At 46.1% G+C, this 27,619-nt stretch overlaps 1 protein-coding gene across 2 annotated transcripts in view; it reads right to left on the reverse strand.

The window, feature by feature from the left end:
• LOC147692561 (acylamino-acid-releasing enzyme-like) overlaps positions 1 to 27,619 on the reverse strand; it is a 520,252-nt gene that overhangs the window by 33,806 nt on the left and 458,827 nt on the right. The window contains exons 16-18 of one of the 2 annotated variants that reach the window (XM_086938779.1): positions 7,527 to 7,610; positions 1,676 to 1,756; positions 1,150 to 1,238 (exon numbers count right to left, since the gene is read on the reverse strand). In XM_086938779.1, the coding sequence (XP_086794905.1) occupies positions 1,150 to 1,238; positions 1,676 to 1,756; positions 7,527 to 7,610 (254 nt within the window). The remainder of the gene's footprint in view (positions 1 to 1,149; positions 1,239 to 1,675; positions 1,757 to 7,526; positions 7,611 to 27,619) is intronic. The other variant, XM_086938780.1, reaches the window with a different exon arrangement.

Consider the following 27,619-nt stretch of genomic DNA (forward strand, 5'->3'; position numbering starts at 1 on the left):
AAGTCCAGGCTGCTCTGGCTATGCTTGCTGAAAGTCTGCTAGAGCAGTGTAGGAGGGCAACGAGCAACGAGCAAAGCTTCTGGAAGGGTGAAGAAGGAAGAAAGAGAAAGTGGTGGGGTGGGTGGCAGAAGGCCAGGGTGTTTTTTCCATTTGGGACAGAGGAGAGATGTAAGGCTCCCCCGTAATTCATATGCCCTTGAGTATCAGTTGAAAGCAGTGGCACATGACTTTAAGGCTCATACATAACAATTGTGATGGATAAAAAGTAACTAAAATGAATGTTTTTCACCTCGGGGTTCTGAGTTACTTCATAGACTGCTCAAGCTTTGATCTTGTCTATTTGATATCAATCAGAAGCCCTCAGATGAAAACATTCACTGTTACTCATCTACGATTCACAGTTACCCATCTATAATTCTATACAATCAACGGCATGAGGGAAGTCGTAGTAGGGTAGAACACCAAAGCAACATCTTCCAGAGGTCCAGTGATACAGGCTGTGATGAAAGAGGTAAGAACAGCACTCCCAGCCTGATAAAGATTGCAAGTTCTTGAAGGTGGTACTGGATTAAATCATTTGGGTCTGTGATGTGTTCAGGGGTATGCATCTTTAAAGAGAAGAAATATCTTATGGTGCATTATTAGAAGTTGTATAGTACACCTGTTGTCTTTGATGCTGTGAGATCTTCTCTGCCATGCCCATTACTGCGTGGTTCTTGTATGTCTGTGATATGTGTTCCACACAGCTCTAGACACTCTAAAATGTGCATTGCAGATCTCTAGGAGATACCATTGTAGTCAGAACGGTCTATATTATGTTAGAGTTGTAGTTCATTTACATGAATGGTTTGAGATCGTTTTTATTGGGCATCTGTGCAGTGTGCATCTGTGGTATTGCCCTCTCAACGGCTTTTCCAGTCAGTGTAGCTAATACTGGATTCAGCCAGAGACCGAGAGGCGCATGTTTGGTTCATGTATGCTTGTATCGGTGCGGTATGCTGTACCTTGTATGTCAGTGTCCCATGTGGGATGAAGTGTTGAGGGCTATAGTGAATGCAGTAACCATCCCTACAATGACCCTCCAGGTGTATGCCTGAGCCACTCTCCTACAGAAGTGGGAAGAATGTATGAGGAGCAAGAGCCTCAAACCTGCACATCCTTCAAATCCTGCTCTCCAACTCTGGCCATCAATGAGTCAATGCTATCTTGTCCGAAGCCCTTGGAGCCTCTGTAATTAACTGTGGAGAAAGCAGAGTCGGTTAAAGTCCCTGAGACAGTAAAGAAATAAAAACATACAGCACAGCTACCGAAATACCCATCCCTGAAAAAAGTCTGTCAGTGTTTCTCTTTATTTAGGTAAAATGGTCAAAAGGTTCAGCAGCTGTCCAATAACCTGATTGGATGAGCACTCACACTTACTTACTGCCTCATTTACACAAGTCATGTGTGCCCCACCTCTCCACATCTGCTAAATGATCAAGACGCTTTGTCCTGACCTAATGATCATACTCATTTATTTACACAATTCCACTTATGTCATGTGTTCGCTTCACTAAACATTGTTTACGCTGCTGTGAACAATTTCTGGCCTGACTGATGTTCAATAAAGAAAAAAATATTCATTCATTCATTCATTTCCACAAGATACTCAATGCATGTAAACTTCTAGACCTACCCATCAGAACACCAAAGCCAAGGCGGCAGAACACAGCTGGTGCCAACTCCCACGTGGCTTGGAAGACAGAATGTGGGCCACCTAGAACAAAATATCAGAGAGGTCAAACCCATGCACTGCATGACAACTCACTCAGTGCGGATTTAAACATCTTTGAAGACCTACTTTCTATTCTCATGTGCTCTACCTCTCTGCAGTTTCTAAACCTGCTGATTGCCACAGTCTGTTGGGATATTCTTCATGTGGGGGATAACTGGAGCAGACCTATCTTGGGGTTCCTGCTATTTCTTAAGTTGGCCTTTTTCTAGTCTCATGATCCTTTACTAAAGCCCAGTCCAATTCATGACCCCTATGCGAGGGCCAGAATGTGCTCAGTGATTGTCCCTCACTCATTCTTGAAACATTGTCCAAACTTGGAGACAAATTCTCTTTGTTTTCTCCTACCACCCATATAAAGACAACATATAGATGTGCGTCTCCTTTCCAACATTCAGCCATCAGCTCCAATCAAAGACTGGAGACTGGAGACTGCGTGACAGTACTTCATGACTGAATGACCACCTGCTTCAATGCAATGTAATGGCTGCGTTGTAATGACATGCGATGTAAAGGATGTTGCGCTGTAATGACTGCTATGTAAAGGTAGTGCGATGTAATAATGACTGCATTGTAAAGGTTGTTTCCCTTCAATAACACAAGGAGTCCTGTCCACCTTGTTGGAAAGACAGATCAGAAGAAAATAAAGGTAAATCTTGTGGCATTAGATTTTGAAAAAATCATTTGACAGAATGAAATGGGCATTATTGCACAAGATCCTTGGGAAATTTAGTTTGTGGGAGCAATTTATCTATAAGGTGATAGCCAGCTACTAATCCTTGAAAGGGAGTGTGCTGGTTGACAGAGCAAGATTGAATACCTTGGCTCTCAGTTGTGGCACCTGCCAGGGATGCCCCATATACACACTGCTGTTTGTACTAGCTATAAAGCCTTTTGCAATTAAATTTAGGGTGACAAAAGGAGTCAAAGGGTAACGATTTGCAGGAACCTAAGATCTCCCTGTTTGCAGAAAACGTATTTTTTTTTTGTTGGTCAAATCAGAAAGTTCATTGCCTGCCTTACAAGATATACCGATACAATATGGCCAGGCTTCGGGTTATGAATAAGCAAGCACAAGCCTGAACTTCTTCCAATAAACTTGACCAATAATGATACACAAGAATTGAGGGGGAAGACCGTATTCAACTTTACAGTAGAAGCAGTCCGATATCTGGGGATAATTTAACATCTATTCTTACAGAATCGAGTGATATCAATATACCCAAACGTTGGTGAGGGATCAAAAAAACTTTTTTTTAAAAAGGGAACATCAGTGCATGCACTGCTTCTTCTAGGAAGCACCCATTAAAATGAATATAATTCCCATGCTGCTACACATTTTCAAAGCATTTACAGAAGACCTACAAGGCTCATTGATCAAAGTTGTACGGCAAAGAAAAGTGCCTATTGAATGAAGGAAATACCCAAGGACTACAAAGGGGGGTGGGGTTCCCTGATATTTTTAATTATTATATGGTAACACAATTAAGTATCATATATGAATAAAAAGGGAAACAGATCAAAATTGGGCCTACACGGACAGGCGGTTGTGGGCAGGTTGTTATGGGACCTTCTATCGATGCCACAGAAGCGCAGACCCAAAAACCTGTGCTGTTCATGGGAGGAGAGATTAGAACTTTCAGAGACTGTAAAAGAGATTATGTGCTGGCAGAGATTAAAAGAGTCCTATACCAGCAGATTAGACATAGGGTTATCCCGGATTTAAGGAAACAACACTGAGATTAGGTGAGAAACTCCTGACCTCACACCAAGGGACCAAAAAGTGGATGTTGCCCATATATAAATACCGTAACAGCCCCCAAGCACACTTTTCATGGAAATCTATGACAAGATGTATGAAAGATTAAAATGGAAATGTAACAATGGAGAGATGGGAAATGCTATGAAGAGACATATATAACAACAGCATATTGGTTCAATATAGGAAATCACACTCAAAATTATGATGGGATGGTACTACATCCCGCCCGGACAAACTTAAAAAGATGTTTCCTGGAGAGAATGACAGATGTTGTAGGGGATGTGGGGGAGGAACTGTTGCTACCTGAATATTGCGCCATTCTCAAAAATAATTATTGGTTGTAATCGATTGAAGATATCGAAAACTGGAAGACCCTGCTACCACGATTTTGGGGATGTGACCTACGGACTGGGTGGAAAGTGGGAAAGGGCACTGGAAATTGGTCGATCAACTACTACTGTTTCCCAAACCATTATTATCATTGGCAATGAAAACAGCAAAACAGCCAAATGTGGTACTCTTACTATTGGAGAACTTGAGAAACAACGGCATTAGAAATATTGCCTGTGCATATCTCAAAAGAAAGGGAAAAAGTCCTGCCAACTTGGCAGCCAGGAGTAGAATACATGAATGGGAATAACAGGAAGTGATGTCCCCATCCCAGACTGAAGGATCTTAGAAGGGAAAACATATCCATTGTTTAAAGAAACACAATAATAAAAGAAAACCGATAGAGTGCTTAAGCTCACAACCTATACCACATGGGGATGGGGGAGGTGAGTTAACATTCTGGTAAATTTAAATGTTTTTTTCTATAGATCTAGTCATTTTTTTGGCATCCTCATAGCAAAGAAACTGGAGAACTGTACACTAAAAGCCACATAGAGGATTGTTTGTCATATTGTAATGTATGTGTATAAGTGACTGCCAATAAAGAGCAGTTGAAAACCAAGGTGGAGTTGGTAGGGTTCAGCTTTCAAGAGTTCAGCATTGTGCTCATTTAATTCAAATTGAGGTTTGAGTCAATGGTGAAGTTCAGTGATTTGCTGAATGGTACTAGTGACGAGAATCTGCCATGGCATTCCTCTACTTTTATTTTATTTCTGTTTTAGCTATCCTCACTGAGTATGGGATCAGCACTACCACCTGCTCCTTTGTGAGATCCACATGAGAGTAGTGCGGCACAACTGTTAAAAATCACCTCTTAACCCCCCTAGTCAGGTGCAACAATTGCCTTGTCTTCAGCCAAGAGGATTCTTCCCATGGCCTCAGTGAGACGTATGTGGGGAAGGGCTAACATCTCAGGCCGACATTTCCCAGACAATAGACTTTTCCATAACCTGCATGATCACACAGATAAGCCAATTAAGGCATCAAATGTACCATCCTATTTGCGGTTTCAGACATTATGAATCGACGACTGTGACCTCAAAATCTGATTCTCAAATGTACAAATCCTATTTTAATAGTAGGTAAGCTTTTACTGATTCCTAAAATAGGAATGTGAATGGATACCAATTCCATTTTGGGAAGGGGCGTGTATACACTTCCTTCCGAACACCAAATCGATATGTGATGTATCAATGTTTTGTGCACCAAAATACTACTGCAAAACATTGAAAAAAGACTGACTGCTGAGTTTGGGGGTGTGGGGAAGGGAAGCAATTCACAAAAGGGAATGGGCCTCTTTCAGACCCCTACCCATTTGTGAATGTTAAAAAAAAAAAAGTTTATTGGACAGTCGGTAAACTTTAAAAACAGAGTAATGGGTTTCCTTCAGACCCCTACCATTTGTTAATGTTAAAAAAAAAGTTTCTGGGACAGTCGGTAAACTTTAAAAACAGAGTAAGCTTTCTTTTTTAAACAAAGCCCTGTTTCCTTCAAAGAAAACGGTCTGCATGTAAAAGAGAAAAAAGCTTACTTTATTGAAACGCGGTAACTGACATGGAGGTTGCCACACCTAACAGGCTAACATTTCTGTGATGGCCACCAATCAGAATGAGTCACAATTTGTGACAGAAGTCATGAATATTAACGAGGATTGCGACCCACTCCATTTCAGAATTTTTCCAACCAACATATTAGTACTATAGGTAGTTCACAACATGAATTACTTTGATTATTCAGTCATCCCTCTTGACCTTAATTTAACTTGGCACAGTCTATTTTCCAATAGGATTATTCACTCCCAAAGAGCCGTGGAGGCGATATTCACCTTTGCACGCAGGATAAGGCATAAGCCGGTGCTCAAGATGATTAGCGTTTACAAAAGTAAGTGCACTTCCATAGCTTCGTACAGAGCTGGGCTATGGGGGTATAATGTTGCTGGCCCACTTGAGAAGCACAAGAACAAGTTCCTAAGGAGACTTCTTGCTGTTTCTCAAGCCACTCCCTCTTTCATGTGCCACTCCGAGGTGGGTTTGTACCCCCTAAAGGATAGGATTACATTTGATCCCCTGCTACTCTACGTCAGATTTGTGGGTAAAAATGGGGCTTCAGGTTCAACAGGTGAACTGGAAGATTGTGTTTCCCAGGATCATGCTTTGGGGATCCCCCTGGATAACCAGTGAGTCAAAGGGGGGTTTACAGATCTGGATTTTGAAGACCTGTATCTCATCCTGACAGATATAAAGCCAATTGTGACATCTTTAGTAAAAGAGACATTCAGGGAAAGACAGCATAGCCTTCATCAGGCCCATTTTGACAAATTAAGTGGTAGTGCCAACTACAACTTATCAAATCATCACTGGGTTGTGAATTTAATCTGATTTCAATCTTTGAGACAAAAAGTAGGTTCCTGCTCACCAAGCTTCGCTTAAACGTTCTTCATTTATTAGTGGCCTTTGCCAAGGATGGTGGCTGGTGTACAACCTTGCTAAATTGCCCTTCTGCTGATTCATCAAAGCAAAGCAACATGTGCTTTACTCTCTTCTGTCATTTATATTCTCACCCCGGAAGTGCTTCCTGAGACCAATTCTTGGTTCATCCAAGATTAGATCTCATAGAGAAGCATTACTTTATTTGCAAAAACTGTGTAGGCCTTATCTACAAGAAAGTGACTGAGCACTGCACCGCAAGCCATTTGGCTGAGCCGCACTGAGTCACTTTCAAAGCACAGGGATGCGTCATATTTAGAATGAAGTGTCGCATCCCTGTGCTTTACCCTGCACTGGCGCAAAATTGGCTGTCATGCACCAACGCAGGCAACCTTCTGCATTTTTTGGGAGATTGTTTTTAGGCAGAACTGCACAATAACAATCACAAGCCGTGTTTTTCTCTTTCTATGTGGGCTGCAGAATGCAGCCCACATAGAGAGAGGAAATAACGAGGAGAAAACTTTTCTCCTCCCTAAGCTTCCTATGGGAGTCATAGAATTCGGACGCATTCCTAGGTTTACGAAAGTTTGTAAATCTGTGAATGTGACAGAAGCCATGGGTGTTGCTGAGAACACCCACAGCAACACCCATGGCAAGCCGCTTTCACGCAAATTGCTACGTCAAAAGGGGCTGTATTTAAAAGGACACGAAAAGCCACGCGTCCTTGTAAATATGGGGCGGCAAAATGCGCCGCTGGTGCGTCACAAAAAGTGACGCACTGGTGGGGCAAGGGGCTTGTAAATATACCTCTTTGTTTGTTATGAAATAAGGATTAGAAACCTATATGGAGCAGTGTAATGAATGTTTTTGATATATGAACTTTTGTGATCCTATGAAATGGAACCGACTTGTTTTTAAGCTTGTTATTATTATAATTTTTGATGTCGTTTTATGACTGTATTGTTTTATTCTGTGCTTTATGGCTTAAGATCAGCCGAATAAAGAACAATCTTGATTTTAAGGTCACTTATACTACCCATCGTGGTTCCCTCTGCATGAAATTAGACAAGAAGTGGTGTTTAGTATCATCCGATGTCAGGTGTCTGGCCTCCAGCTATAAGTGGTCACTGAGATGATAGCATCGTCTGTAAAAAGATAGATCACTTTTGCAACTAACCATGAGGGTAAATGATGAGAGGAAATAGTTCTTTTCCATCAGGTTTTTGGGGAAGGAGTAGGAGGCCCTCAAAGTCCAGTCCCGCTAAAGAGCAAAAAAAACAGTAAGACACCATATAGAGAATTAGAAAAGTAATAGATATGCATTTCAATAAAGTACAGTATGTCAAACATGAATATTATTTTTAGTCTTTCCATAATATAAATTTGTTTCATGTGTTTAATGGGGTCAGTGGGGTAACTTGGATTCTTAGATTACTTTCATAAACAATTTAGTTCTGCCTTGGCAAAAATATATACCAACTCACTTTTATCTTATCAAAAAGGTGAGACATCAAGGTCCAAGTAAGTCTGGTACTAGATGTTTCAGACTGGCAACAGATGTGTGAATGGGACACTGTCAGGTTGCATATGTTTGAATCATCCTGCCATCACGAAATATTAATTATAGTCTACACAAATCCCTGTGTGTTGGGGGTCAGGGCCCAGATTTACAAATGCTTTTTTGTGAGTTTGGTTCAGTTTTCTAACACAAACCCGATAGAAAGTATTCAGGTGGGATTTAAATTAAAACTCAAACTCCATTTGCGTTGGATTGTAAGTTGCTCAATGTTTCGGCTTGTGTTACTTTGCATCAAGGGGACATTCCATAGGTAGTGCATGGGTGTCCCAATTCAACCACCCATTGTTTTTTCCGCAAATCCTTTTCTACAAAGAACTGTAAGCCAAAATCCCATGCTTCCTCAAAGCAGGTATAAAATGGAGAAACATTTTCATTTCTCCTAATTTTTCCAACTTTGCATGTGTCCTGCAATGTATGGCACACATACAAAGGGGAAACCATAGTTTTAGAACTGGAATGGACCCCTTCAATTCCGAAGATTATGCCTCAGGCAAAGGAGACACCCTTGCACTATGTCCCAATGTGTCTGTGTTGGTGCGTGCCTGACTCAAGTGTGCCAGCACAGGGAGAGGGCAGAAGAGTAACATATCTTACTTGATAAGGTGCTGTTCTACTCTCTTCCTTTTATGCAACTCAGCAGAAGAATATTACTTGCTGCCCTGCACTGCATGACTTCTATGTAAATCTGAGCCCATGCTTGTAACAACAGAATAGGGCAGAAAAAAATATTCTTATGGTGTATTGCGAAAGTAAACGTACTCCATATTCTCCTTCATAATTACCTTGACTACATTCATGAATATCAATGATTTCTATCTAACTACAGAATCCTGGAACAGGAAAAAAGTAAGATCTCTTTCCAGGGAACATATTGGGGCACATGCATCAAGTTTTTTACCGGTTGCAAATGGGGCGATTCGAAGAATCGGCCTGTTTGTGACCGGTAAAAAGGCATTTCCGATGCATTAAACCAAAATACATTCGCAAAATAGGTAATCACAATTTTTGCGATTACGTATTTTGCAAATGCATTTAGGGAATTGCAAATTGGGTTTCCTAATTGGAATGCATGAAGCATTTGAAAAATGCAACATTGCATTAAGGATTCGCAAATTACCATCAACTTCAAGTTGATGGTAACTTGCAAATCCTTGGAAAAATGCTAAAAATTGAATTTTTCCAAGTGCCATGTGGCGCACATGAGCACACTTACCTGTTTTGGGGGTGCATCAGGGGGACTTAGGCCCCCTATTATCCTTGAAATTTCATTCGCAATTTGCGATTACCTGTTTGGTAATCGCAAATTGTGAATGCTTTCCCATTCCTTCCTATGGGCTTCTAGGCCCATGGGAATGAATGGGAATGCCTTCCCTAATAGCAAATCGCAATTTGTGATTCGCTATTAGGGAATGGGTGGAAATCGCAATTTTCTTTTTGCGATTTCTACATGCATAAGGAATTGCGACTCCTAACTAGCAATTCCTTAAAAATCGCTATTAAGGGATCCCAATTCCTTATCTTGATGCATGTGACCCATTGATTGATATGTCTTTCCAAAGACAACTTTTCCTTGCTTTATTATAAAAAAAAATCAATACAAATTTAGAACCAGGAGCCAGATGTACTAAATACTGTTTGCAAAATAGAGGTAATAATTTGCGACCAGTATTTTTGTGACCAGTGTAGTCTTTTACAAACTGACCTGCATTTGAAAACCCTCCAAATTAGTAAATGAGAGTGCTTTTGAATGCTGAAACCCTTTCTTGCTATGTACTAAACATCAACAAACAGGAGTATCAGCAATTGCTATAAGACTTCAGAAAAATACCAGTATCATGATGATACTTTGGGTTCTAACAAGCTTAATGTATTGGCCACGGATATGTTGAATGTTTACCATAGTGGATTAGTTACTAGAGTAAATCTTGTGTATGCCTCCTTTCATGTAGAATGTTACCATTCATGCCAATTCCTGGTATATAAAAAAAACTCTGTTAGTTTAAGTTGATATAAGATCAGAGTGGAACAGTAGTCTTGTGTTCTGGTTAGTATAAAAATCTGTCATTCATGAGATTCTGCAGAAAATCTGAGAGAACCTTCATCTGACTAGGCAGGCCTTGTGACTACCAAATACAAAAGGTCTCTTTTGTGTCTTCTCTCACATCCCTCGGCTCCTTAACCCCTCTTGACCGTAGCACCAAGAGCAGTCTTAGACGTGGTCGACTCCATGTTGTCAGGGGCGTAGCTTGGTCAGTAAAACTGGGGGGAGGGAGGGGGAGGTGAGCTTCAGAATTTTCCGACAATTATGCTGGCATATCATGTTCATCATTATATGAGAAAAGGAATTAAGGGCCAGTCGAGAGGGAAAGGAGTGCGGATTGTATTTTGTTAAATAACCATGTTTTAAGACAAGAGCATGCATGTGTGTGGTGCGTGGCTTGGGGCGCGTGTGGCGTGTGTATGCATTTTAAAATCCCAGGAGAAATCAAACAGACCCCTTACAATGCCCACTGAAAGCTCCTGTACCCAACAGTTTTCTAAATAATATATTTACTGGGGGGGGAGGGGATATAGCCTCAAACACCCCCCAGAAGCTACGCTCCTGCACGTTTTTCTTACAGCAACATGCAAATCTACAGGTTAGCCATTAATTTTAAATTCAAATTTGTTTTATTGGTTTCTAGAAAAAGCACAGGCAATACATTGCAAAAGGAGGGTTCCACACACGAGTAGCGTACGAGACAGACAAGCATGTCTTCTCTATAATGCAAGCCGTGATCGGGATACATGGACCGAGCCATGAGTATAAGGCAAAAGACATATGTATAAAGCCTGGTAGGAAAATGCAATCTTAAGAACACAAACCAAAAACCCCCTCTTCCCCGCCCCAAACAGTGTGCCAAACTAATAGAGCAAACATCCATGCCACTAAGGCCCGTTCAACTTGTCTCTTCATGAGATAGGTGAGTATCAGTTGGAATCTCTGTAAGGCGCAGCAATCGGAGGTATCTGGAGCATGTAATTTCGTTAAATTCCTTCGAAAGAAGGGTCAGTAATGGTACCAAGTCTTGCGAAACGTGTCAGCTGACTGTGTAGGTGTGGCCTGGATGCGTTCCATTCCCAGTGTAAACTAGATTTTGTGTAGCCATCCTGTGTGAGTGGGCCTAGTGGTTGTGCCCCAAAGTGACAAAATGTGTTGGGATGCGGCTTGCATGGCAATCCCCATTTGATGCCCTCGCACGGATTTCAGGGGGAAGGTGATCGCATTGGGAAGGCCCAGGAGAGTGTAGGCAGGAAACCTCGGGATTTCAGTGTTGAATGTGCTGTCTATGTCATCTAATAACGCTTTCCAGTAGTCCCTGACCTCTCGGCAATCCCATAGGAGGTGGGTCAGTGTGCCCCGTTCCCCGCAACCCCTCCAGCATAGCGCGCTCCGAGTCGGGTTCCCCTTGTTGAGCCGGACGGGGGTAAGGTGCCAGTAGATAGCTAGTTTCACGGCCGCTTCTTTACCGGCAGTATTGCGTGTTGTGTTGGATGCTCTATAGAATACGTAGCGCCATTCCCGGTCCGCCAATGACCTCTCCAGCTCTGCCTCCCAGTGTTTCTGTCCCGCCGTGCGACCTTTCGGGAGTGGGGGTGTGAGCATCTGGTAGAGTTCCGAGATGAGGCGTTTATCCGAGTTTTTTGTCACTAGCCAGCGTTCAAAATCCGTCATTCGTCTGCCAACTAATGATGCATACTCAGGGTGAGTGAGCCAGTGCCAGAGTTGGAAATATTGGAAGAGGTGGGGTGAAACAACGCCGTACCCCTGAGATAGCTCTGAGAGGGGAAGGAAGCCCTGTAGGTCGAAGAGATGCCCAGCTGACCTGCAGCCGGTGCCGCGCCATTGTGAGAAAGCGTGTGGATCAGTGCCTGGCGGGAATTCCGAGTTATCAAAAAGGGGAGTGAGTGGAGAGAGGAAGGTCATAAGGCCTTTCTTGATGGCGACTGTATCCCAGACGTGCAGGATAGTGCGGGTAATAGGCGATTTCTGGAGGTACCGCGGCCTGTTGCGTCGGCAGAGGAATGGAATCTTCCAAAGGGACGTTTGGGCCATCGCCCTGTCCTGGAACAACCATCTCTTTTCAGACTCCGGTCTATACCACTCGACGAGGTAGCGGAGCTGTGTGGCTTGATAGTATTGTTGAAGATTGGGGATCTCAATACCCCCCTCATCCTTGCCCCTGTAAGCTAGTTCTTTGTGCAGGCGCGGGCGCTTCCCCCCCAAATGAAGTGCTGAAAGGCACTCTCCAGGGTGGCAATGGCGCCCGGCGGGGGTAACACCGGAATAGTTTGGAAAACGTAAAGAATCTTGGGCAGAGCTGACATCTTCACCGCCGCAACACGCCCTAGTAGGGAAAGAGGCTGTTTGGACCACCATGCCAAATCTGAGCGGATTTGGAATAATAGGTTTGCATAATTCAGGGCGACCGTCGAATCTGTGGAGGAAGTGAGGGTGATACCCAGGTACGGAATCTGCAATTTCGTCTGCAGGCCCCCTTTGTACACCGGTGTGTCCTCAGAGGGACGGGCAGTGCCACCCAGGGGCAGTATGAGTGACTTTCCCCTGTTTATCTTAAAACCGGACACCGCGCCAAAGGACTCCACCTCTCCCAGAAATGCGGGGATCGAGCGGTCTGGGTAATCAAGGGCGGCTATGATATCGTCAGCGTAGAGGCCAACCGTGTGAGGCTCTCTGCCGAAAGAGATGCCTTGTATGTCCGGATTGTTGCGAACCTTTTGCGCCAACGGCTCCACATACAGAGCAAACAAAAGGGGTGAAAGAGGGCACCCCTGTCTCGTGCCACGTTGAATCTCGAAGGGGCTCGAGCGCAAGGTACCCAGGCGAACCCGCGCTTGTGGGCAGTGGTAACAGCTCGCGATCCAAGATTGAAAGCGGTCTCCTATACCAAAGTGGGCCAAGACCCGTTGCAGGAAAGACCAGTTAACGCGGTCAAACGCTTTCTCGGCGTCAATGGCCAGCAGAGCCAAATCCGACTGTTGGAAATGGGTCTTGTCCACCAAGTGGAGGATCCGTTTGGTGTTATCGCTACATTGGCGACTCGGGACGAAGCCCGAGTGGTCGGGTTCGAGAGCCCCAGGCAGGTACGGCCCAAGGCGCGCAGCCAACACGCCTGTGAAAAGCTTCAGGTCCAAATTGAGGAGGGAGATAGGGCGAAATGCCGAGCAATGTGTAGGGTCCTTGCCGGGCTTAGGTAGCACCACTATCTCGGCCTCCAACATGTCTGGGGAGATGGAGCCCGGACCACCGAAGGAGTTGAAGAGCCGAGTAAGGGCTGGAGCCAATAGCGGGCTAAAGGTTTTATAAAAACCGGCGGAGTAACCGTCCCGGCCCGGAGACTTGAGGGGCCGGAGACGGGATATAGCTGCTACCACCTCGTCTAATCAAATGGGGGCCTCCAGGGCCTCCGCGCTCGCCGAGGAGAGTGCCGTGGTCGCCACATTCTCCAAATATGTGTCAATGTCCATGCCCGGGACAGCATCAGCCTGGTACAGAGAGGCGTAGAAGTCGCAGAATGCCTCCGCAATCTGTGTCTCCACCTTGATCTCATTGCCCTTTCCGTCTTTCAGGCCTTGAATTTTTGAGCGCTGGGTTTTCGCTTTCAGTGCGTTGGCGAGTAGTCGGCCCGTCTTGTTCCCCCCCACATAGTAAGGGGGTCATTAGGATCGCGGACGGACTTGAGTCCGTCCGCGACCCCAGAGCATGAGGGAACGTCCGCATGGGCTGCGGCGTTCCCTCTGTGCAGATTAGGATGTGACCGCCAGGGTGGCGGTCACATCCTCTATTTTTAACATTGCTGCGGGTGGAGCTTCAAGCTGCACCCGCAGCAATGTTAAAAATGCATGCACAGCATTTGCGTGCACAAAGCGGCAGGCACCGCGCGGTGCCTACTGCATTGTGCACGCAAATGCAGGGGGGTACCATAGGTACCCCCCATGTGCACCCCCCACCCCCCACTACACCTAGGGGGCCCGCATTGGGCCCCTGCAGTGCAGTTACACATGCTTTTCCACGGCGGAAAAGCCGCCGCGGAAAAGCATGTTTCCATGCACATCCTAATCTGGCTGAAGGTGTCTAAGAGACACCTTCACCATTTTAGTGCTTTTCCGCCGCGGTTGTAAGCCAGCCGCGGCGGAAAAGCTGCGGACCTAAACCATGACCCACCAGCCATCCTAATGTGGCGGTGGGTCCTGGTGGGTCCGCAGAGGATTTTCCGCATCCTCCGGGCCGGCGGTGGCTTCCGCCGGCCCGGAGGATGCGGAAAATCCTCCATCCTAATGACCCCCTAAGTGTGGCGGTGGCGTAGGGCGGCGAACTCTGCCCTATCCATGTCTAAGCTGGCCAATTGGGCTCTGGCTGCCTTTAATTGTTTCCAGACTCGCGGCGCCCCGGTGCGGCTGTGAACCCTTTCGAGTTCGGAAACTTGGGCTGTGAAATCAGCCCGTTTCGCTGTGCGAACCTTAGTGTCTGCCGCTGCTATCGCAATGAGCTCGCCGTGGGACACCGATTTCAGGGCGCCCTACAAGGCTGACGCCGAGGTCTCTGGCGTGTCATTAATGGTCAGATGGTCAGTAATGCATTTGCGGAGCTGCTTAGTGACCTCAGGACGTTGCAAGAGAGTTTCGCGTAACCGCCATTTCCCGGAAGGACGCCTAGTCTTGGGGATCTGGAGTGTAAGTTCTACTGCATCATGGTCGGGTAGAGCTGCTGGCACAATGCAAGCGTCCGCCAGCTGGGCGAGCAAGTCAGAGGACCCGAGAAAGTGATCTAGTCTGGCATAAGTGTGGTGCACATGTGAGTAAAACGTGAATTGTGACGCACCTGGGTGTTTGGCCCTCCATAAGTCCACCAACCCCCGGTCGTGTAGCCAGGACTTGCCTGTCATAGAAAGGGTGCCCGTGTCTCCATACCTGTGCCTCGACCTTTCCGCATTAGTGTCCATCACCAGGTTGAGGTCCCCCCTAAAAGTAAAAGAGGGTCGGGGATCTGAGTGTCTCCGAGATGGCAGTTTTCAGGAAAGGTTCCTGGCCTGTGTTCGGGTTGTACAGGGAGCCTATTGTCAGCTGTTGGCCCCCTATCAGGAAGCTACGTGTCAGGAGTCTACCCTTGATCTCGCCCATCTTATCACCAATCCGCCCCTGGAAGCGTCCAGACACCAAGATAGCCACCCCCGCTTTTTTCTCTGGTAGCGAGGAGAAGAATTGGTGGGGGAAAGCGCGGGACCGCATCCTGTGCCAATCCTTCGCAAGTAAGCGGGTTTCTTGGAGTAAACAAATCTCGGCCCCTGAATTTTCCAAATAAGAGAGCACTGCCCTCCATTTAATGGGGTTATTCAGGCCTTTCACATTAAGGGTCAGTACTTTCAAGACAGAGTCTGTCATCTTAAAGGGAAGGGATGAAAGGTGCTATGTGAGAGTGATAGCTCTGCGACGAAATTGGTACATGTAGAGCAAGCGAGTTCGCGCATTGAACCCCCTGGCACACTGGTTCCCACCCTTTACCCCTCCTCCTCCCCACCCCCCCCTTGCCCCAAACCCAACCCCAACTGAAGAGCCGCCCACCACCCTTTCTGCCCCCCCTTCTTGAACTCCAACCCTGCCAGCCCCCCACCGTCTAGCCCCAACCTGCAACCCACCAACCTCCCGTCCCCCCTCCCGAACCCCAACTAGGAATCCCCAAGTGCAAACCGTTGTCCCAGGTTTATCAGAAAGTAGTCCAAACCTGTGGAGTCTCAACATGGAGGAGTATGTGGCAGTGGCAGCCCCGCTGGCCCCCCGCCCATCCCCCTAGCCCTGCAAATTCAATGCGATGTAGGCAAGTCCCCTGTAGTCAGCATCTCAGTGCGGGCTTGATGTGTCTCTTACCACCTCTTGAATGGCCGCCGCCTGTTCTTGGGCCGTGGTCGGCGTATCAGGTTTAAGGTCCGCTTTGGGAGGGCGTCGTCGCCGCACCCGTTGCCATCCGCCCCGTGGGTGCTGCGTAGATCCCTCCTGCGACCGTCGCGGTGAGTCCTCTCCCGGTGACTCATCCTCCGCAAGTTCGATGCCCAGCAGGGCTCAAGTATCTCAGAGCGAACGCATTTGGTGCAGGGCCCCTTTCCATTTAAAGACTAATCGAAATGGGTGACCCTAGCAGTAGGGCACCTTGTTGTCCCGCAAGAATGTCGTGGCCACCCTGAAAGCCCTCCTCTTCTGAAGGGTGATGGCTGAAAGGTCCTGGAACAAGGCCACAGGGTGGCCTTGGAAGTGGAGAGGTTGTTTCTAGCGGGCCTCCTTCAGGATCCGCTCCTTTAAGGGGAAGTCAGGGAGATATTCCAGGATGTCTGGCGGAGGGGCAGGTGCACGCCGCGCCAGGCCGACCCTGTGCGCGCGGTCAATGCAAATGTCAAAGTCAGCATGTTCACCAAGAATCTCCCTGAATAGTTCCTGCAGATAGCAAGTGACGCTGTTCCCTTCGGCTTTCAATGGCACTCCCCGGGCGCGTATATTATTCCTCCGGGAGCGATTTTCGAGATCCTCCGTGTGTCCACCTGTTGCTCCCGGAGGTGGAGGACCTCTTGCTGCAAAAGTTCTACCTCCTCTCTGCGGGCCTGGTCCGCTTCCTCCACTGTGGCCACCCTCTTTCCCAGGCCGTCCACATCTCGGCGCAGTTCACGTTGCTCCCCGGCCAGCTCTTGTTTCAAGGCCTGAAAGTCGCAGAGTGTTGAATAGCGATTCTGGGAAGGCTTTAGTAATAGGGCCCCCTCCGCTCTCCTGCCACGGGGTGCTGATTGGTGCCACTGGCGAGGGGGGTGTCTGGGCCTTCTCCCCCTTTGTGGCGTCTTTGGCTAACATATCGGTTATAGTGCGGCCCCCCCTGCGCCCTATATTAGCAATGTCACCTCCCCCGGTTGAGTGGGGTGTGTTGAAGGGGTTTTCCCCGGGAGGTCAGTCAGCTCGGCGGTGACCAGGTTGGTCCAGTAGGGTGTACACCGCTCTAAGGGATCTCCACAGTGTGGGCCAGCTTCTCCTCTAATGCTCGGTAGACCCCCAGTTGCACCCGGTGGTCCCGCTGCGTGGCAAGTGGCTGGGCACTACCACTCCCACCGTGCCTCTCCTGTCGGCCTTGAGTTCAGCCCCTGGGGCGTGAGGCACGCTGGTCAGTCTGTGTCTCCTCTTGTCAGGTGCTGACCCTCAGCGCCCCCGCAAGTCGCCTCCTTTCTGCCGTGGCCGGGCCTTCCCGGGTACGAGGCCAAGGCCTCAATTTTTGCGACAGTCCGCGTCGCCTGTGTCTGCCCCAGCTCCCGGCCTCAGGCTCCCAGGTGTCAGTGAGCAGCGGGGGCCAACATCCACACGCTGAAGCGGGTGCTTGCTGTGAGAGCCGCTATCCCCAAGTGTAACACGAGCCTCCGCCGGGTGAAAATGCTGTGGCTCGGCCCCACCGCTCTGCGCGGACCAGGCCTGAAGCCGGGGCCTCGAGTTTTGTGATGGCCCGCCGGGCCTCTCCAGGATGCCGCCGCCTCCGACCTCCGCTGTATGCCAGTCGCGTTGGGTCCCGACTGCCCGTCTCGGGTCCCGGTCGCGGCGATCGCAGTCCGCAGCACACAGCCGGTACCACGCAGGCCGCCGGCCTCACCAGAGCCAGCCCAGCCGCCGATAGCGCGCGGCCGCCATTATGCCGCCTCTCCCAGGCGGGCTCTCACGTTGCGGTGTTCGCGACTTTAGCAGGCGTTTCAGCATATCCAGGCGAGCTAGAAGGACAGCGCCGGGAAGCGCCGCTCAGTGGGTCGCGGAGCTCACGTTTTGAGGGGGTTGCAGGCTTTTAGAAGGGCAGTATGGGGTTCAGGACCTGGGGAGCCTCGCGGAACACATCTGGTCAGGCCGCCATCTTGGCCACGCCTCCGTTAGCCATTAATTTTGACACCAAGACACCAAGTGAAGAGAAAAAATTGCTTTCGAAACAGAATTTCTGAAGAGAAGTAAAGTCAAAAGGCTTAGCTGTGTGTATATGGATCCTTGCATAACAGGACAAATGTAATAATCCTAACTGGCACTGCACTCCACCCTGGGAGCCTGGAACAGATGTCCGCATTAAGGTGTTGTACCGAAATTCTCTCTAAGAGGGTTGCTCCACATCTAGCCCTATTTCCTGCACGTATGTTTCTAAAAAACAAATAAAAAAAAAAAACACAAGTAGTTCTTCTAAATAGATTTTTTTAAAGAACAGCACAGGAAATGTTGCAACCAGATAGGCCTCTATTTAAAAATAGATGTGTTCCAGGATAATATGCTTAGGTGGAGATAACCATTACTTACGATTATTGGCAAAATATCCAATCACCCTACTCAATGATAACTCTATCTATTGCATTTGTATGACCACTGAACCACCATCCTATAAGCCACATGACCCCCCCCCCCCATCTCATCAGTGACATCTCTAGCCCTTACAGATTGACAGGAATCCTCTTCCTAGCCTTTGTTCTACTGTGCTGACTTAGCAAAAACTCCCCTCCATTATTTCATCCAAGGTTCTGCTTTTTTCTTATTCACTTTCCCATTGTAACTACCTAATGCAAGTTATTAACCATCTTCTATCCATGCCTCTTATTCCCTTTTCTGCATATTGGCCAACTTTAAAATTCTGCTCTTAAGCAAGAGTTTTATTTAGGTCCTGTTTACCAGGAAATGCGATTCGCTCCTGCTTCAGCTTATTTCTTTCTGCTTATCCTTTTCTGTCTGTAGTTCTTCATTAGATGCACAGATGAAAAACCACTGGAGCCATTTCTCGCTTCTTCAAATTTTCAGTTACACTGCCTCTAGTACAATCTGTTATTAAGACGCTTTCAGGACGTGTGGACTTTAGATCCACCCCTCATCTCGTTTCATTAATTTATTCACCTAACGCAACACAAACCTTTTCACAGTGAATGGTCTGTTTGCATTCTTCTTTCTGCTTGTGGTCGGCTGTACCTCTCTGCATCCCTTCCACTGGAATCCTCTCACTCCTGAATCACATTATTGTGGGATCACAATCTGCACTGCAATGGATAGCTTGTCCATTGCCTTCCGGAAGAGTAAGGAGTTAATTTCTCAGCACAGTGTTAATGCTCTTTGCAATCTTACCACAGTAGCTTACGCCAACACCCACTCCTTTCGGCACTTTTCGTTCACCAGAATGTCCCACCTTCATAGAAAGATGCCTGCTCATTCGCATCATAATTTTATATCTCAAATTAGACATTCTGAACTTCTTAAAAACTGTAGAAAATATTCAGATCTTTTCACAGAAAGGTTATGTTAGAAATGGGATTTCTGGTTGGCTAGGGCTTGCGCCTAAATCAGGCAGAAACCACCACTCTAGTCAGGGCAAGGGAGTTACACGCTGATGATAACCCCTGCGCCCCCTCTTGGTAGTTTGGCATGGGCAGTCAGTCTTATCCCAGAGGCAATGTGTAAAGCAGCAACCCACTAGACACACCCCAAAAGAAACTCCACACAAGGTTATATAAAAAAAATAGCCTTTGTATTATCCAAAACACATTAGAATCCTAATCACACATATACATTGTGCCAACTGGCACGAGGCAATATTTACAGGGGCTTATATACAGGACCAGGCTAATCGGGCCAGGGTCAGACCCATCAGAATTCAGGTAGTAAACATAAAACACAACCAGTAACAACTGGTACAATAATGACCTCAGCATTATCACATTAGGCATAAAACACATTAGGCCCAAACTTCATTAGCATAAAGATTTTACGCAATAGGCCTCACCAGCATAAACCAAATATGCAATAATCATGGTGCATAAATCACATTTGGCAACCATCAGCATAAACACATTATGCACACATTTGACAGTGCACCTTAGTAACACTAATTAAGTGCATACAGCCCCGTAGGGCCTTGCACCCTATCAGTACACCCATAAAGTGCACACAGCACCTTAGCGTAATCGCTGAACTGACCCCAGGCCAACTGGCCTTTTACTGGGGCTCAAATGCCCTATGTCCAAATAGTCGGCGAGTAAGCTGTGGCCTTCCACTAGCCCATGCAGCAGAAACGCCGTGTGCAGATGCGTTTGGGCGCGGGGTGCAACTCACCCCCTCCTTAATGAAAGAAATGGCCCCCAAACGTTGCAGCTGCCCGCGCTCTCGCAGGGCAGCTGGGATTGACACAAAGAAGAACTGGCACCACTGTGCCTCCTGGGACCCCACTGGGACTCTAAAATAAAATGGGCCTCAACGTTGCAGCTGCCCACGCTCTCGCAGGGGAGCTGGGAAGATACACTGGCACTCACAGTGCCCCTGGAGTCCCGTTCACTGTGCTCCTCCCAGTTCCCTAGATCGGCACCAAAGCAGTAGCAAAAGGAAAGCCCCACTCATCGGGGCGGCTCGGGCACTCTTTCGGTCTCCAGGGATCCTCCTGACTTCACCTGGGCCTTTTCCTATGGCTTGGTAACATGGAGCCCGCGAGGCTCCAGACATCTCAGGCTGCACGCCGGACTCTCCCCACCACCACGACTCTTCACTGCATCTGCGGGGCTCCGACCGGCTCACGGGAGCCCCGCTCGGGTCTGCGCTTACTTCCTGTTGGCTGCAGATGTCCTGGGCAACAAGAAGGGCTGAGCTCTGCCCCCAACCAGGCAAGTAGCCTGTCTTCCGGCCCGGGTTGCAGTGGTGAATCCACACGAGCTCACTTAGAGGCTCACATCGGGGTACACAAACCGGTGGGGTGGGCTCCCGCTCCGCTTTTACAAGTATCCAATGCGGGGTAGGCTCCCACTTCTCTGCACAAATGTGGGGTGGATTCCCACATATGAGCAGATGACAAAGCGGGATAGGCTCCCGCTGTTCTAAATAAGCATAAAAGCGGGGTGTGCACCCGCTGGAGGAGCACAAACGCGGTGGGCTCCCACCATAAAAGCAGCATAAACGTGGGGTAGGTTTCTGCTCTCCCCACAGACAAAACAGGGGAATCCCCGCATCAGGATCTCTTCCGGGCACGTTGCAGTCCAGCCCTGCGAGACACACGCGCTCCTCTCTCCTTCAGAAATGACGTTGTAGCGCTCACGAGGCGTTAGGGTCCTCAAAGTTGAAGGGGCAGAGCTGGGCCCAGGCAGGCCAGCACACAGGGCCCTTCAGCAGGGAGGCAGTCCCTTGTGACGGTTCCTCCTGAGGCCCAGCAGCAGCAAGCCCCCGCGTCACAGGGAAGCACAGGAACAGCTCCAGTCATGGTGTCACAGACCCTACATTTATATCATATTTCTTCTTTTTCTGCCATAACACAGAGCTTGGGGGAACCAGTCTCAACTGGTTCCGGGGAGTATTGGAGCACTTTGTCTACAGTGCTCACACCCTGCTTTGTGAGATGGGGGCTCTGCCATCAGACACACCACAGGGGGGCGGAGCCAGCATTCACCTAGGCAGGCACAGACATATCTAGGGTCAGAGGACTACTCTAACCACTACTTCAAATGCAGATGCCCTATTCAGCCGAGTGCTGACTCACCCGGCCCCTCCTGGAGCCACACACACCTCACCAGCCCCTGCCACTCCAAAGCCAGACATGCAATCCACATCCGGCAGGCAGACACAAACCACAGAAATGCCAACTTCTAGAAGTGGCATTTATAAAATAGTGATAATAAATCTGCGCACAGATAATCAATCTGCGCACACCATTGCACAGCATTTATTATTAGTATTCCAACCATACCAAACTTGCCCACTCTACTCCTCTCCTATCAGGAATTACCACTGAAACACTTATCAGGGAATCCCCAATGAATTCCTATGGGAGGACAGCCTCACAGTAGTGAGAAACCAAAATGGCTGTTTGTCACTACCAGGACATGTCACACAGTTAAGGTACATGTTCTACCTACAATGCACCCTGCCCATAGGGCTAGCTAGGGCCTACCTTAGGGGTGACTGACATGTAGTAAAAGGGGGGTCACCGACGTGGCACACACTTTAGGTGCCATGTCACAGCGACAGTAACACTGCGCGCACAGGCCCTGCAATGGTAGAGGCCTGGGATAGGTTTGAAAGGCTACTTCGGTGGGTGACGCAATCAGCACTGCAAGCCCACCAGTAGCATTTATCTGAGATACCACTTTACAAGGGACTGACAGGTAAATTAAATATGCCAAACAAGTGTAGACAAATCTTACCATGTTTACCACAGAGAGCACATGTACTTTACACTGCACAGCAGTGCTAAAGTCCTAAAACCACCAACACCATGTCAGAAAAAAAGGCTAGGAGGAAGGCAAAAGGTTCACCAATGACCCTGCAAAAAGGGCTAAGTCCGACAGGTTAAAAAGCAATCACCCAGAACAAGTTAGGACAAGAGGAAGCGTTCTCACGGTCATCAACATAACTCTTTGTCGATCCCTCTCACTGAATATTTCCTTGGGTATTTTTTTGGAAGCCTTTGTTACATACATTCTCAATCCAGCTGTGTACCCCTACATCCTAACACTGATAAACCTCTCGCACCCAAGAAGGACCCTAATTAATATACAGAATTCATATTCTTCACCTCAATTTTTCTCAATTCTCATATGGCAATTTTTCTCACTGGAGTGCTGAACTTGTAGGTAGGAGCACTTTAAACACACATCAAATCCTCTTGCCTTCTTCCACATCCCACTCACACATTGGCCAGCTCCTTCAGCTATTAATTTTCCTCTATCCCTCTCACTACAACCTCCACTATTCATCACATAGTTTTGTCTCATCTCTGCTGTTTATCTCTCCAAATTCCGCTATGCCTTTCCCTTCAGGGTAGCCTGACTAACCCAATGTTCTTCTTGATCTATCCAAAATCTCTTCTCCCACAACCCTTTCAAGGTTACTTCTAATACAAACTTCCTGTCCTTATCAGCAACAATCCCACTTTAATTCTGCATGGTCTCAACTCAATGACCTCTGAGACCCTAGACGTGATTGATTCACCCAAAAGTTCTGCACTTGACTGACAAACATAGATTGGTTTTCTTAGGACCGCCTGAATGTAAGTGAATTTCTATTGGATGAACTCGATCTGCCCCAAAGCAAAGCTCTCCAAAACCAATGCATCTATTTTATCAACCTAGCTAATGCAGCACCAAACCAAAAATTAGAAATCCGCTAACTGTCCTAGGGCATATTTAAGATCATTGCTGAGCTATAAATACTCACATACATTTCCCTCGTTTTCCTGAAACAATCAAAGGAAGACTACATCCAATTTTAAAACATTTTCAGAAACAAAGTTGAGAGAAACTGAAAATCCACCATTCCCAAATCCAGCACCATATTTCTCATCAGCTCTACGCAGTTTATCCACTACCGTTCTATTTATCCCATTCTCTTCATTTGAAGTCTCAATCTCAGCCCTTTTCAAAAGCTATTCAGAATATCAAACATCAAGGGCATGTATCTTAGCGTTTGGGTTACAGTCCCAATATAGTTTCACAAACTTAAGCTACTGAAGAGCAGGCACTTGGCAGAACAATCTAAGTTGCTTTATTTGTGTAGAATAATCCCATCACCGACCAATCCTGATGCATTTTGACCAAACCACTTTGTTGGTCTTGTTTATGGATAAAACTACGTATTTGCTGTCCACGCTTTTGTACCCTTTAGAAAGAGTAACACTCTAAATTCACAATTCTGTCATTTTATTTATTTTGTTATATGTATGTCATGCCTTTATGGCCAATGTGATCACTGTCAGTAACATTCTTCTTTCATTACTTGGTACTTTGTTTGATGTATTTTCCATTTGTGGGTATAGCATGTTAGGATTATTCCATCACAATTGACAATGGTCTATAGTGTCTCCATAAGGTGTCCTTGTAGTAATTGCGTGGATGTGCTCAACATATATCTCGATTTCAACAGAAAGATGGTGAGTGCATCTCGTTTAAGTTTCTTCCGATGTATCAAATAATAGTAGTAAACAATTTCATTCAAGATGTACATGGAGAGCTTTGTCTATATTGAGCCCATAATGGTAAACTGTCAAGTCTTATAATGTATTTGAATTTAGGCTGTCATAGTTTGCAGGTCTTGTCCCCGTATCTTTCTGTGTTTTTCAGCATTATCAATTGCAAAGTATTTCAATCATTTACGGTCATTCCCATATTCTTGTTCATAAATCAAATCCTTTTTTTAAATTTCCCTTGTTGATTCAAAAATCCTTTTCATACGTGAGAATGCTGTGCTTCCTACATACTGTTCTCTTCGTGGGGTTTTGTACATAATCTGTGCATTTAGTGGCACAGGTGAAGAGTTTTTTAATTTCCTATTTAATTTTGCCATTTTTCCATTTGAATTGTCTTTATGGGAGATATGACCACAAAACTAATACGTCTTTCAAAGATTATGCCTTTCTGTAGGTAATCGTGTGTGACCCCCCTCCCCAAGCCATTGCTGGCCCCTGGAAATCCATATCTGGGGCATTTGTGTTATTATGGGGGGGGGGGGGCATGCATGCGGTACCCTTCCTTAAGCCTCCAAAGACTCTAGGGACCCCATCCCCGGGGACGTCCCCCCTCGCTGAGCTTATACTGGCCCAGAAACCCCATCCCATGGGACCAATGATGGGTGCCCCGGTCGCAACCTCTTCTCTGCATGCAGCCATCCTTAGTGCAGAGGGAGCCAGGTTTGCTCCTGCCTGGTGGGAGCAGTTTTTTTTTTCTTCTCCCGCTCAGGCAACATTATTCTATGTTTCCCTACCCGCAAGAGTGCCAACAGAGTACAAAAATGTTTATTCCTACCCGGCGTAAGCATTTCTGAAGCTCCTGAAGGAGGGAGCATACAAGTTTTCCCTGTATATTTTACTAGTAGTATATAATAGTATATCAACGTACTATATTAGGGGGAATATATTTTTTCTTTTTGAGTCACTAGTTTTCATCCTCAGAGGCTCAAAATGAGTATTTCTTATGCTGAGCATCTGAGGATGAACCGCAACTGCAGTGAGGCCCAGGCCCTATCAGAGGCAAAAAATTCCCTAACTTAGAGATTTGTCGCGAGAGGCTACAATCCTGTCATTCTGGATCAATGCAGAAAGAAAGTGTCCTCTATAGACAGACACATACTTCTAAAACCAGATGCTGAGAAGATCAAAGTGAAGAAGTCTGGGGCAGGGAATCAGATAAGGTTGATCACGGGATACAGTACCTACCAGTCTAGAGTGAGAGATAGTCTCTGTAGGCACGGGCATCTAGTACAACGAGACCCGGTACTAAGTGAGGTGGTATCGCGTAAGCCCATTATCACCTTTAACAGAGCAAAATCAATGAGGGGCGACCTGGTAGTCAACAATCCTGAAGTCAGCAAAACAGCTAGCTGGTCGAAAAGCGCTCCAGGTTTTCATAGATGCTTTAAATGCAAAGCATGTAAGCTTGGATGTAATGATAAAAAGTGACATGACCACTAATGTACAGCCTATGGAAAATCAGACAATTTCTGAACGGTAGAAGCGAATATGTTGTTTATATCTTGCAATGTACATGCCGAAAGATGTACATAGGCAGCACCATCCATATGGTCCACATTCACATTCTACAGCATCTACGGGCTGTTAAGAATAATGATAAGAATCATGTGATGGCCCATCACGTAAAAATGAAACACATAAACGGAACCTAAATGAGCTGTCCTACTTTGCTATTGACCAAGTACCCTAACTTAAAAGAGGAGGGGATAGAGAGGACAGACTTGGTCACTAGAGTTCAAGTATATCATACTATTTAATACAAAAATGCCAAATGGACTCAACGCTGAGGAAGATTTGAACATCTATCTATGCTAATCCAGTTATGCCTCTCTCAGATTTGAATAGTTGCTTAGCAGAATTATATTTTATGTTGATAGGCAGACATCTAGTAGGGGATATGTTATCAATGAGATCATTGACATGGAAAATTGTTAATGTTATGTTATATTATACCTACGAAGATGGAAGTAAAAATGGATGTCTTACAGTTTGAAGTTACAATATTATTTAATTGGACAATAAAGAGACCAGTTAGGGATTTTTGAGATTGCTGTGTCTGTGGTCTGTATATTGATAAAAATATCTGGTCTTTTAAGGTATATAACAAGTACTGTGATGCACTAGCACTTCGATACAAAAAGCGAATTTGCACTATGCATGAATGCCAATATAACAGGGAAGTGGTTGCACTTGCGCCTGCACTTGGAATATTGCGATACCAAAGGGGATGATGGACGGAGCGTTTGAGCAAATCAAACACTCAACCCCAGTCAACTGATCTGGGTTTAATCCATCACCATTCTTTAGCTCACTCCACCACCCCAGTTCAGACATGGCCAAATGCAAATCAGCCTGACCTTGTGTCTCATGGGAACAGTCCAGCCCGAACTGTCAAGCCATGTCTTCCCTGGACCGGAAACAAGCATCATGGGACCGGTTTCGGATTCATAATCCTCATCAGCCAGGCTATCTTGAAACCAGTGGTAGAGTGAGCAAGGGACCCACGTCTGGGCATACCCTGCCAACTTAGGGTGAACAAAGCGATACCAAAGGGGATGATGGACGGAGCGCTTGAGCAAATCAAACACTCACCCCCAGTCAACTGATCTGGGTTCAATCCATCATAATCATCTTAAAGAATTTTATGGGTTTTTATATAAAGTTTCTTTTAAAAAATATCTCTTTTTAGAACATGGCAAAAGACGCCCAGAAAGAAAATTGTAAAAAATGTCATAAAGAAAATATTGAGACACCGTATATATGGATGTAAGGTTGACAGCCAAAACTTCATGGAGTATGAGGGTTTGACAACTGGAGCCGTCACAAACATAACATTGACCCTTTTTGTATTGCAGTATGAAGCAGTTACATGTTGGGTTTTAGATGCTTTTGTTTACTGACAAGAAAAGTTTATTTGTCATTATTATTGAATATTACATTGCATGGCGTTTCATGAATCAAATGATAATGCGATGTTTTTTGCAAGACTAATTGTATAGAGATTGATGCACAAAACATAACTGTAAAGTGCCCCTAATGTGAGGTTTTAACTTTGGTTTACGGGCACTCGCCTGCTATCGGACTTTTTAATGTGGGCACTGTAATTCTGAAAGAAACTCATGAATTAATGAGCATTAATTATTGAACTCTCGCACTTGCACTTTCACTGCAATCCAACGGTGTAAACAGTTAAACAATGAACATTTAAACTGCTAACTGCTTTTATGAATTTGCTAAGAATCTCAATGAATAGAATCAATTATTTTTGCTGCCCATTAATGAGCACACTAATCTAAATATTGAAACCAAAAAAGTGACTGTAACTTGTGGAATATGCCGATAAGAAAGTCTGTCTTCACGCTTTATTGAAAAGTTGTCGATCCATCGATCAGGTCACTTTGCTGGCTTTTAATTTAAATGCGCGCTAAACAGGAAGTAATCACAGTGTGATCAAGGCAGTGGATGACGAAACGCGTTGCAGCGTAATTGTGGAATAAATACTTTATTGCCAGAAACCTCCCCATGTCGGTGTCCGGTTGGTTGAGTGAGGCAAATGAATATTAAAAATAATGTTATAATAATATAATAATAAAATATAATTATATTAATATTATAAGTTAGTATTGGCTGGGGCAGCCGTGCGCTATAC

This window comes from Lissotriton vulgaris, chromosome 9, assembly GCF_964263255.1.
Source record: "Lissotriton vulgaris chromosome 9, aLisVul1.2, whole genome shotgun sequence".
Classification (NCBI taxonomy): domain Eukaryota; kingdom Metazoa; phylum Chordata; class Amphibia; order Caudata; family Salamandridae; genus Lissotriton; species Lissotriton vulgaris.